The following is a 12,584-nucleotide window of genomic DNA, read 5'->3' on the forward strand; positions in this document are numbered from 1 at the left end:
TTAACTCCACTCGAATTGTAGTAACATCTAGAAGCAATATGAATGCTTCTGAGCTAAATTTCGAGTGTCCCAGAAAAGGGTATGAATACTTATGCAACAGGATCTTTTCAGTTTTTTATTTTTAATAAATTTGCACAAATGTTAAAAACCTATTTTTTGCTTTGCCATTATGGAGTAGGGAGTGTAGATTGATGTGGGAAAAAAAGTCATTTAAAGTAGTTTAACATAAGGCAGCAACATAACAAAATGTGAAAAAAATGAAGGGGTATGAATAATTTTCTAGTCAGCTAATTAACGCAAAACACCTGCAAAGGTTTCCTCAGCCTTTAAATTATCTGTCTGGCTTAGTAGGCTTCTGAATCACGGGGAAGACTGCTGAGTCGACGGTTGTGCAGGAAGACCATCATTGACACCCTCCATAAGGAAACTTGAAATATTTCACTTTGTGTGTAGTGAACTAATACAACATACATGTTTCACTATTTGAAACAAATTATTGAAAGAAATGGAATTTCCCTCGATATATTTCTTTTATTTTGGCACATACCTGTGTTATAAAATGTAATTTATTCCTGTGATGCAAAGCTAAATTTTCAGCATCATTACTCCAGTCTTTAGTATCACATGATCCTTCAGAAATCATTTTAATATGCTGATTTAAAGCTTCAAAAAAAGATAAAGGGATAAACCAAAACAGTAAAACTTTATTGAAGTCATAACACAAATTTAAAAAAAGTATTCATAGGTTTCTTCACCAGCTGAATCTTAATGATCTGATCTTCTACAGAAACGGTCGAATTAAAAAGCTACGTATAAAATCCAATAAAGATGCTTGACTAAACAGAGTAGGTGAATTCAGCAGAGCATGAGTGTTTACCTATATGTTTCCTAAAATAATATCTGCAAAAAAGCAGAATAGTTTAATTTTTGTGATTACGGTTACAGAAATAGGTCCATCTGTGTTACCTAGAACTGAGGGGCAATTTTAAATACAGCAATTAAAAACTCCTTGACATCAGTGTTTTTCTGAAATTAGATCATCTTCACGGCCATACAGATGCTTGTGAAAAGTGCCCTTTAAAAAGTTAATGCAAAAGTTTTCAGACATCCATGCTCTCTTTCTGAGCGCTGTGAGAGTTGTCCAGCTGTGTCTCTGGTGTGGACAGGTGTTCCAGTTCATATCGGCCGTTCTGGTCAGCTGGCCGAACTTCTGTAGAGGTTTTCTTGTGCTCCAGGATCTGCTGAAGCTGATGACTGGCATAATCAGGCTTAATGGTGAGGGGACACTGTGGCACCTCGATGCCCAAGATATCTGCCACCATATAGGGTCTGAGCCAGCCGACCAGCGGCGTACTTCCAGGAGTGTAGTGGGTCTCCTTGTGGTAGAAAAGAAGCCCGTCCACCTAGAAAAGAGAAACGCATTTTGAGTATATCTATGTCAGGGCTCAATAGTATGAGCATTTCACTCACATATGCAACCAAAAAAAGTATTTAGGAGCATGTGTGTAAAAAAAAAAAGTTGAAGGAATAATTCACCCGAAAATGTAAATTCTGTCATTAATTCTCATCCTCATGTTGTTCCAAACCCATTAAGACCTTAGTTCATCTTTGGAACACAAATTAAGATATTTTTGATGAAATCCAAGAGCTCTCTGACTCTGCATAGACAGAAACGCAACTGACACATTCAAGGTCCAGAAAGGTAGTAAGAACAAATATAGTTACTACTGTTATAATAGTCACGGAAGAGAAGAAACTGCTGAATAAAGTTATTGTTGTTTTCTTTGTGCACAAAAAGTATTCTTGTAGATTCATAACATTAAGGTGTGATGTCACACAGACTATTTTAACAATGTCCTTACTACCTTCCTTGGCCTTGAAAGTGTCAGTTGCATTGCTATCCATGCAGTGTTTTTCATCAAAAATGTATTCATTTGTGTTCTGAGGATGAACAAAGGTCTTACAGGTTTGAAATGACATGAGGGAGAGTATGACAGAAATGTCATTTTTGGGTGAACTATCCCTTTAAAAAGTCTCAAATATAAAGTTTCTGCAGATTTAAATAGGCCTATAAATAATAACATAATAAACTAGATAAAGAAAAGTTTGTCAAGACAAACTTTAGGTTGGCTTGAGAAAGCCTAGCTTGAAAGTTTAAAGCAGCTGTAAAAGCTTAAAGTTTGACAATTTATATAGATGGATTAGATGATTAGCATGTAGTTAGCATGTCGCCAATCATGTTTCTACCATGATTAACAATAAGCTAGCATGTTGTCAACATGATTAACTTGAATTTAACATGTTGCTAGAATGTTTCTAAGAGGATTAACAAGTTACTAGTACGTTGCTAGCATGATTCTAGCATTATTAGCATGTTGCTAGCCCGTTTCTAACAATACTAGCAAATTAATAACATGTTGCTAGCATGATTAGCTAGATATTCACATGATTCTAACATTGTTAGCATGATTAACAAGTTATTAGCATACTGCTTGCCTGATTCTAACATGATTAACAAATTACTAACATGTTGTTAGCATGATTAACAACTAGCATATTTTAACATGATTTGCATGTTACTAGCATGATTAGCAAAATATTCGCATGATTCTAGCATGATTAGCAAGTTAATAGCATGTTGTTAGCATGATTAACAAGTTACTAGCATGCTGCTAGCATGATTAACAAGTTAGTAGCATATTGCTAGCCTGTTTAACAAATTATTAATATGGTACTAACATGATTAACAAGTTATTTGCATGATTCTAACATGATCAACATGTTGCTAACCTGTTTCTAACATGATTAGCAAGTTACTAGCATGTTGTTAGCATTAATAGCAAGTTACTAACATATTGCTAGCATGATCCGCAAGTTTTTTTTGCATGATTCTAACATGATTAGCAAGTTACTAGCATGCTTCTAACATGATTAACATGTTGCTAACCTGTTTCCAACATGATTAGCAAGTTACTAGCATGCTTCTTACATAATTTACATGTTGCTAATCTGTTTCTAACATGATTAGCAAGTTATTAGCATGCTTCTTACATGATTTACATGTTGCTAATCTGTTTCTAACATGATTAGCAAGTTACTAGCATGCTTCTAACATGATTAACATGTTGCTAACCTGTTTCTAACATGATTAGCAAGTTACTAGCATGCTTCTTACATGATTTACATGTTGCTAATCTGTTTCTAACATGATTAGCAAGTTACTAGCATGCTTCTTACATAATTTACATGTTGCTAATCTGTTTCTAACATGATTAGCAAGTTACTAGCATGCTTCTTACATGATTTACATGTTGCTAATCTGTTTCTAACATGATTAGCAAGTTACTAGCATGCTTCTTACATGATTTACATGTTGCTAATCTGTTTCTAACATGATTAGCAAGTTATTAGCATGCTTCTTACATGATTTACATGTTGCTAATCTGTTTCTAACATGATTAGCAAGTTACTAGCATGCTTCTAACATGATCAACATGTTGCTAACCTGTTTCTAACATGATTAACAAGTTACTAGCATGCTTCTTACATGATTTACATGTTGCTAATCTGTTTCTAACATGATTAGCAAGTTACTAGCATGCTTCTTACATGATTTACATGTTGCTAATCTGTTTCTAACATGATTAGCAAGTTACTAGCATGCTTCTTACATGATTTACATGTTGCTAATCTGTTTCTAACATGATTAGCAAGTTACTAGCATGCTTCTTACATGATTTACATGTTGCTAATCTGTTTCTAACATGATTAGCAAGTTACTAGCATGCTTCTAACATGATCAACATGTTGCTAACCTGTTTCTAACATGATTAGCAAGTTACTAGCATGTTGTTAGCATTAATAGCAAGTTACTAACATATTGCTAGCATGATTCGCAAGTTTTTTTTGCATGATTCTAACATGATAAACAAGTTACTAGCATGCTTCTAACATGATTAACATGTTGCTAACCTGTTTCTAACATGATTATCAAGTTACTAGCATGTTGTTAGCATTAATAGCAAGTTATTAACATATTGCTAGCCTGTTTCTAACATGATTAACAAATTACTAACATGTTGCTAACATGATTAAGTTACTAGCATGATAAGTTACTAGCAAGTTGCTAGCCTGTTTCTAGCATGATTAGCAAGTTATTAGCATGATTAGCAAGTTACTAACATGTTAACATGAAACAACAAGTTACTAACATGTTTTGAACTTGATTAGCATGTTGCTAGCCTGTTTCTAACATGATTAACACGTTACTAACTTGTTTTTAACATGATTAACAAATTATTAGCATGTTGCTAACATGAATAACACATTATTTGCAAGATTCTAACATGATTATAAAGTTAGTATCATATTACTAACCTGTTTCTAACATTATTAGCAAATTACTAACATGTTGCTAGTATGATTAAGTTACTAGCATGATATAAACATGATTAGCATGCTGCTAGCCTGTTTCTAACATGATTAGCAAGTTACTGTTGTTACTATGATTAACAACTTACTAGCATGTTGCTAGCATGATTAACACTTACTAGCATTATTCTAGTTGCTAGTCTTAGCTCTTAAAAATTTATTCCAAGAAGAAGATTAATAAGCGTATAGCAGATCAGTAGGTTGGCTTTTCTATTAAATTATTTTTTGTAAAAGCCTCCTTGTATCCTATTGTGTCTGTAAAAAGCATTAAGTCCTGAATATAACTAAAATATCATAAATATTCAGAGCTCAATCAATGTTATTTCACAGACGTAGCGTGTCAAATAATGTATGTTCTTACAGTAAAGTTGTACTCGTGTGCAAGAGCCGTCTGGATGGACTCTGTGGAGCAGCTGATGCTATTCAGACCCACAAAGCGGAACTGCAGAGAGAGAACAGCCCATGAACCAAGTACTTCAACTCAAAAGTTCAGCCTTGTTCACAGACGCAGTTATTTGCTCACTTACAGGATTGATCTTAGAAATTTCAGAAAGACCTTCAGCCTCCTCCACTTTTGACTGCAGCCAGTAGAACCGGAACTCTGTCTGTGAAAATACATCAGGTTGTGCTTTTCACTGTAAGTAAAGAATTCTGTGCAAACGAACTAGAAATTTAACACAGAACCATTTATGAAAATGATTTCCACATGCAAAGTGGTTAGCCAGAACAGAGTCATTTACATAAACTAGCATTCAAAAATTATTTAAAATCAAACACACTACCAGTCAAAAGTTTTTGAACAGTAAGATAAAAAAAAAAGTCTCTTCTGCTCACTAAGCCTACATTTTTTTGATCCAAAATACAGCAAAAACAGTCAAATTTTTAAATATGTTTACTATTTAAATAATTACCGTTTTCTGTTTGAATATATTTTAAAGGAACACTCCACTTTTTTTGGAAATAGGCTCATTCTCCAACTCCCCCCGAGTTAATAAGTTGATTTTTACCGTTTTGAAATCCATTCAGCCGTTCTCCTGTTCTGGCGATATCACTTTGAGCATAGCTTAGCATAGATCATTGAATCCTATTAGACCAATAGCATCGTGTTCAAAAATGATCAACGAGTTTTGATATTTGTCCTATTTAAAACTTGACTCTTCTGTAGTTATATCAGGTGCTATGACCGGCGGAAAATGTAAAGATGTGACTTTCTAAGTCCATTATATGGAGAAATTTCCAAAAATGTTCATCTCAAAAAACATAATTTCTTGACGACTGAAGAAAAAAAGACAAACATCTTGGATGACAAGGGGGTGAGTAAATTATCTGTAAATTGTTGTTCTAAAAGTGAACTACTCCTTTAACTCGGGGGGAGTTGGAGAATGAGCCTATTTCCAAAAAAAGTGGAGTGTTCCTTTAAATTTTAATTCATTCCTGTGATCAAAGCTGAATTTTCAGCATCATATTCCTGAAGCTCAGCATTTATCTGAAATAAAAAGCTTTTTTAACATTATACAAACACCATTCAAAAAGCTTACAGTCAGTATATATATTTTTATTTTAAATTAAAGATAACATCAATACTTTTTTTTTTAGTAAGGATGCTTTATATTGATCGAAAGTGATGATAAAGACATTTATAATATTACAAAAGATTTCTATTTAAGATAAATGCTGTTCTTCTAAACTTTCTATTCATCAAATAAACATGAAAATAAATTCAATAAGTGTTTTTAAGCAGCAAATCAGAATATTAAAATGATTTCTGAAGGATCATGTGACTGGAGTAATGATGCTAAAAATATCAGCTTTGAAATCACAGGAATAAATTAGATTTAAAAATACATTCACATAGAAAACAGTTATTTGAAATAGTAAAAACATTTCAAACATTTTTACTGTTTTTGCTGTACTTTGAATCAAACAAATGCAGGCTTGGTGAGCAGAAGAGATGTCTTTAAAAAACATTATAAACTCTTACTGTTCAAAAACTTTTGACTGGTAGTGTATGCTGATTTGCTGCTTAAGAAACATTTCTGATTGTCAGTGTCAAGAAACAGTTGTGCTGCTTAATATTTTTGTGAAAAACTATACTTTTTCCAGGATCATTTGATAAAAGGAAAGTTCAAAAGAACAACATTTATTTGAAATACAAATCTTTTGTATAATTATTAATGTCTTTACTGTCACTTTTCACCAGTTATCTCCTTGCTGAATAAAATTATAAATTTTCTTCAAAAAACAAAACAAACAAAAAAACTAGTATACTTCAGAAAAAAATAATTATATAAAACTGTCTAAAAGTGTAGAATGTGTCACTAAAGTTTATATAAATGCCAATACAGGAAATGATCACTCACTGAGCAGTCATACACAGGATGTCCCCTCCAGCACATGACGTCCAGGATGTAGTATGTTCGGTCTACATCACTGTAGATGCAATCCAGGATGGTGTAATCTATATAAAACATATTTGTCACTTATTTTCTGGTATGGTTCAAAACTGCTGTGCTCTAGCACACTCTAGTGTGATGAATCTGTAGGACAGGTTCAGAGATGCTAACCTTTTCCCAGTGCAGAGTTGTGTCTGTTGCCACCAGGAATAAGAGAAGGGAATCGATTAACACAGTAGCCACTTTTGGTGTAAGATGACGTGGATCCCTAAGGATGAAATAATAATCATTTAAATTAAACAGAAAATACTGCATCATATACACATATATACATAAAACATGGCTCAGCAAGACTGCATTTATTTGATACAAAATACAGTAAAAATGTAATATGTTTTTACAGCTTAAAAAACAATTTTGTATTGAATATATTTTGAAACATTTTTGTAAAGCAAAGCTGAATTTTCAGCATCATTTCTCCAGTCTTCAGTGTCACATGATCCTTCAGAAATCATTCTAATATTCTGATTTGCTCTTCAAGAAACATTTATCATTATTATCATCATCAGTAGTGCTGATTAATATTTTTGTGAAAAACTAATACACTTAAAAAGTTCAAGAGAACAGCATTTAACTGAAGCTTTTAATCTTTCAACATTATAAATGATTTTACTGTGACTTTTAAACTTAATGCATCCTTTCTGAATAAAAGTATTAGCATTTCTTTTTGAATGTCAGTGGATGTCTGATCTCATAATGGTAAAAAAAAAAGATCCAAACCTTGGAGGCAACAACGAGGGAACGCTTTCCAACTGGACAAACCACCATCAGCCAATCAGAGCTCAGATCTGCAGGGACGTCTACCAACCACTCTGACAGCATCAGCTGCAGAACAGAAATATAAAATACAACTTTTTTATTAAAAGACTTTTTATTACACTACCAGTCAAAAGTTTTGAACAGTAAGATTTTAATGTCTCTTCTGCTCAACAAGCCTGCATTTATTTGAGCCAAAATACAGCAAAACAGTAACATTTTGAAATATTTTTACTATTTAAAATAATCATTTTTGAAAATATTTTAAAAGGTAATTTATTCCTGTGATCAAAGCTAAATTTTCAGCATCATTACTCCAGCCTTTTAATGTCACATGATCCTTCAGAAATCATTCGAATATGCTGATTTGAGAGATTCTTTTTATTATTATCATTTAAAACAGCCGAATACATTTTTTTCAGGATTCTTTGATGAGATCCAAAGATCACAATTTATCTGAAATAAAAATCTTTTGTAACATTATACACTATACCATTCAAAAGCTTTTTGGGGGAAAGAATACTTTTATTTAGCAGGGATGCTTTAAATTGATCAAAAGTGATGATAAAGACATTTATAATGTTACAAAAGATTTCTATTTCAGATAAACACTGTTCATCTGAACTTTTTTATTCATCAAAGAAACCTGAAAAAATTCTACTCAGCTGTTTTTAACATAATAATAATAATAATAATAAATGTTTTTTGAACAGCAAATCAGAACATTAGAATAAAATCACAGGAATAAATTACATTTTTAAAATATATTCAAAAAGAAAATTTTATTATTAGTTATTTAAAGTAGTACAATTATTTTAAAATGTTATTGTTTTTGCAGTACTTTGGATTAAATAAATGCAAGCTTAGTGAGCAGAAAACGCTTCTGAAAAAATAAAAAATCTACACTGGTAGTGTATCTCTCCAGACAGCATTACAATGTATCACTTTTGCAGTATTTTTATTATAAAATACTTACATAAGTAGTATATACTCATGTAAGTAACCACTTATGATTTCTTAAAGTTACTAATAACTTCTTGAAACAAAAAAGGTCATATTTTTGATTTACATAAGCATTTTCCACTCTGAATTTACTACTGCACCTTTAAGAATGCTATATAGAAATGACTATCTCTGTCAATGGGTTTTTAAGCATTGATTTAAGTCAATTAAGTTGATTTCAAGAGTAAAAGCGGTGGGTTTTATAGTAAAAAAAGTCACATATGATTATGTCAGAATCACTTATAGTTCATTATAAGGCATAAAACTATTTCTTAATAGAATGTTTTCATGACGTGTTATCAGTCGACCATATTGGCAGCACTAAAAACAATGCCAATAAACCCTAACGAAACTTGCATATTTTCCTGATTATTGCTGCTAAAAATTGTAACTTACCATTATGTTTTGGGCTGTATTAATCAGTCGGACCAGGAAAAACATTTAAAGTACTACAGACTCCCAAAAGTTATAACAAATCAAGGAGAAGAGTGCAAAAAACTGTCGGAAGGAACAAAAGGCGTTTGTGTTTGGCCAAATTGAACTAGGATTTCCAGGGCAGGAATCTCAGGGCTCGCATTTGCGACTAAAAACTACTGCGTGCGACTATGAAAAAATATTTAGGAGCACCATGTGCGACTGACCCGATCAGCATATTTGTGACCCTGGACCACAAAACCAGTCATAAGGTAAAATTTGACAAAACTGAGATATATACATCATATTAAAGCTCAATAAATAAGCTTTCTATTGATGTATGGTTTGTTAGGATAGGACAATATTTGGCCGAGATACATCTATTTGAAAATCTGGAATCTGAGGGTGCAAAAAAATCAAAATACTGAGAAAATCACCTTTAAAGTTGTCCAAATTAAGTTCTTAACAATGCATATTACTAATCAAAAATTACATTTTGATAGGTTTACAGTAGGAATTTTACAAAAAATCTTCATGGAACATGATCTTTACTTAATTTCCTAATGATTTTTGACATAAAAGAAAAATCAATAATTTTGACCCATACAATGTATTTTTGGCTATTACTACAAATATACCCCAGCGACTTAAGACTGGTTTTGTGGTCCAGGGTCACATTTGTGTTTGCGCTCAGGGGAGCTTCAATGGTTTCTACGTGTTTTTGCAACGTTGAGTAATGTATCACAGACATATCTCACCAATCCTTTCATAAACAAAGTGTAGAGAGAGTGTAAAGAAGAGATTGATTGTGCAGTGTAGGGTGCTTCGTTGATTGTAATATAACTTGGTGAGATAGCGATGACCTAAAATGAGTGACAGCTTTTAATGATTTTAAGGGAGTTTGTAAATGTGATACTGATTTAATACAACAATAAGTGATTTAAATGATTTATATAAACAAGAAGTTATTGTTAAGTGACTTACATTGTCTGACTATAACACTACTGCCTGACTTTGCTCTATTTCATCGTCAAAAATAGTCTGAAACAAGCCACGTCTGAGCCAATGCGCATCTCTATTCAAACACAGCGCCAGCAGTGTTTTGTTTTTAATGAACGTGCATTTTTAAACGAATCTAGTTAAATGATTCAATATGCCTGAATGAATAAGCCACTTGAATGAATCAAATGAATGAATGATTCAGTAATTAAATCAGATTTAGTTTCATTTTCAAAGTATCTTTTCAGTTTTTTTAAATCATTTGACATTTCTGTATTCAAAATGTTATATTTAAAACATTAATCTCAACATGAATTGATGAATTTGATTGCACTCATGCCACCTCTGAACACTTTTGTATTCTTCTGTGCCACCTCTGTAGTACAAATTAATTTAGTTAATACTAATTTCATTTGATTGGCAACATTATTATCCTACTTGTTCTTATTCTGTTGTTTTAATTAGACATTTTAAAAAGCTTAAAAAATAGAAATAAATAAAAAACATTGACATAAAAGATTATATACATTTAATAAAGTTAGAAAAATGCCATTACAAAGGTAAAAACAAAATTCCCCTGTAAATCACTTTAAGGAGTCAAATCCCCTTGTAATAGGAAGGCTAATTTTTTTCAGATTTTATGATTGTTTAGAATGTGCTCCTAAATTTTTTAAGTTATGAGTTCAAGTGCTCCTATAAAGAAAAGCAAGCGTAGAGCCCTGAATCTTGACAACATGTGTGTTTGTTCTTATCATTTCCAGTCAGGTAGGTGAACAGTAATGAATACTGCTTGTATGTATCGTTACCACATATTAACTTTACTTTGTCAAAATATTGCGCTCTTTCCAGCTTACTAAGTCTTTCTCGATATGATTTAACAGCTTCCACACATTTTTATGTGGTTTAGACAGCATAAATTAGCATCCGCGTAACTGACCAAATCGTGACGTAAGCGCAAACCCTCTATAGACTCCTTTAACCAAAAGCTTAGAATTAAACAGGCTGTTTGTCCTACTGTACCTATAAGATTGCTTTGTGTAACCGAGTGTCAGTGTGTTTTTAAGCACCTGGTTGGCATAATGCTTCGGCAGCTTTTTCCTCTGCTCGATCTCCATCCCTTCTTCATCAGCACTGTTCTCCAGCTGCTGCTGAGTCTTCTTCTTTTCATCCTCCTCATCCTCGCTGTCGGCTCCGGTCCAGTCTCCATCAGCCAGCCGACGGGCGTGATTCACGTAGTTTAGCCTTTTCCTACAAACATAATGTATTCTACTAGTGTCACTGCATCAAAATAAAGTGTGAAAGGTGTGTTCTGGGTGGTTGAAGAAGGTAAACTCACTCTTTCTGCAGCTCCAGGAACCTCCTGCGCCGTTCACTCTGCTCTAGGACGCTGTATTTGCTCTTGTACTGGGCCAGGCGTGGATGGGGAGCAGAAGTGCTGTTTGGTTCTCTGGAAACAGAGAAGCTGGAGGAGAGAGCCTGGGTCAGAGCATCCATGATGGACCTGTGACAAAATACAGAGGAGTTTAAATTATCTTGAGACGCTTAAATGCAATGATAAGTGTCTCTTATGTATTTAAGACTGACGAAGTATTTCATAAGCAAACAGAACTCATTTACATCTGGATAAACACGTACAGATAAACAAACTGCAGGAAGAGCGTGACAGCAAACACGTGATCACAATCCCATCAGAGCTGCTCTTAAAATCCTTTACTCATGATTTAAAAGAGTAATAGAAATACAAACGGAATGGAAAGCTAGCTAGAACGGCGAAATACACAAACACCTACTTCTGCAGTGAAACACGCGTTGGAAACGCAATGGCGCGCTGACGTCATCATGCGTCGTCGCGGCCGACCAAAATTCATCGCTGAGTTTCACCGATTGGTAAAAAATTCATTATAAAATCATTTTAATGTGGTTAAAGATTGGATTTTCTGTGGCGAATCACAAATGATAATTGTTAAAAATATACATACTATAAAAAAATGCGGTGTTAGTTCGTCTCTTTGCTATATCTCAGTTCTAAAGCAAAATAAAAGCATTACAAAAAAAAAAAAAATAGTCAAAAGTTTTTGAACAGTAAGATTTCTAATGTTTTTTTTTTAAATAAGTTTCTTCTGTTCACAAAGCCTGCATTTATTTGATCCAAAGTACAGCAAAATCAGCAATATTTTTACTATTTAAAATAACTACTTTCTATTTTAATACATTTTTAAAAAATGTAATTTATTCCTGTGATTTCAAAGCTACATTTTTAGCATCATTACTCCAGATTCTTCAGAAATCATTCTAATATTCTGGTTTGCTGCTCAAAAACGTATTTTTATAATATTATTATAATATAACTTAACTTATTATTATAATTATTATTATTATGTTGAAAACCGCGGAGTAATTAGAAAGTGCAGAAGAACAACATTTATCTGAAATAAAAATCTTTCGTAACATTATATATGTCTTTATCATCTTTTGATCGATTTAAAGCATCCTTGCTAAAGAAAATCATTAATTACTAAAACTTATTTC

At 32.8% G+C, this 12,584-nt stretch overlaps 1 protein-coding gene across 1 annotated transcript; it reads right to left on the minus strand.

The window, feature by feature from the left end:
* Positions 1–684: 684 nt before the first annotated feature.
* Positions 685–11,861, minus strand: snupn (snurportin 1). Its single transcript, XM_073832152.1, has 9 exons — positions 11,691–11,861; positions 11,392–11,556; positions 11,123–11,303; positions 7,605–7,709; positions 6,996–7,092; positions 6,792–6,889; positions 4,959–5,036; positions 4,793–4,873; positions 685–1,403 (listed from the first exon to the last, which is right to left on the minus strand). The coding sequence occupies exons 2-9, from the start codon at positions 11,547–11,549 to the stop codon at positions 1,101–1,103; spliced, it is 1,101 nt and encodes a 366-aa protein (XP_073688253.1). The 5' UTR covers positions 11,550–11,556; positions 11,691–11,861; the 3' UTR covers positions 685–1,100.
* Positions 11,862–12,584: the final 723 nt, after the last annotated feature.

Source organism: Garra rufa, chromosome 25 (assembly GCF_049309525.1).
Source record: "Garra rufa chromosome 25, GarRuf1.0, whole genome shotgun sequence".
Taxonomy (NCBI): Eukaryota; Metazoa; Chordata; class Actinopteri; order Cypriniformes; family Cyprinidae; genus Garra; species Garra rufa.

What these genes read in the sequence shown, in the direction of transcription:
- snupn (XM_073832152.1), bottom strand. Translation starts at nt 11,549, where the DNA reads ATGGATGCTCTGACCCAGGCTCTCTCCTCCAGCTTCTCTGTTTCCAGA. An exon ending in TTCCTGGAGCTGCAGAAAGA is followed by an intron (nt 11,304 to 11,391) that starts GTGAGTTTACCT and finishes TTATGTTTGTAG; the next exon opens with GAAAAGGCTAAACTACGTGA. An exon ending in ATCCTGTGTATGACTGCTCA is followed by an intron (nt 5,037 to 6,791) that starts GTGAGTGATCAT and finishes GTATTTTCACAG; the next exon opens with ACAGAGTTCCGGTTCTACTG.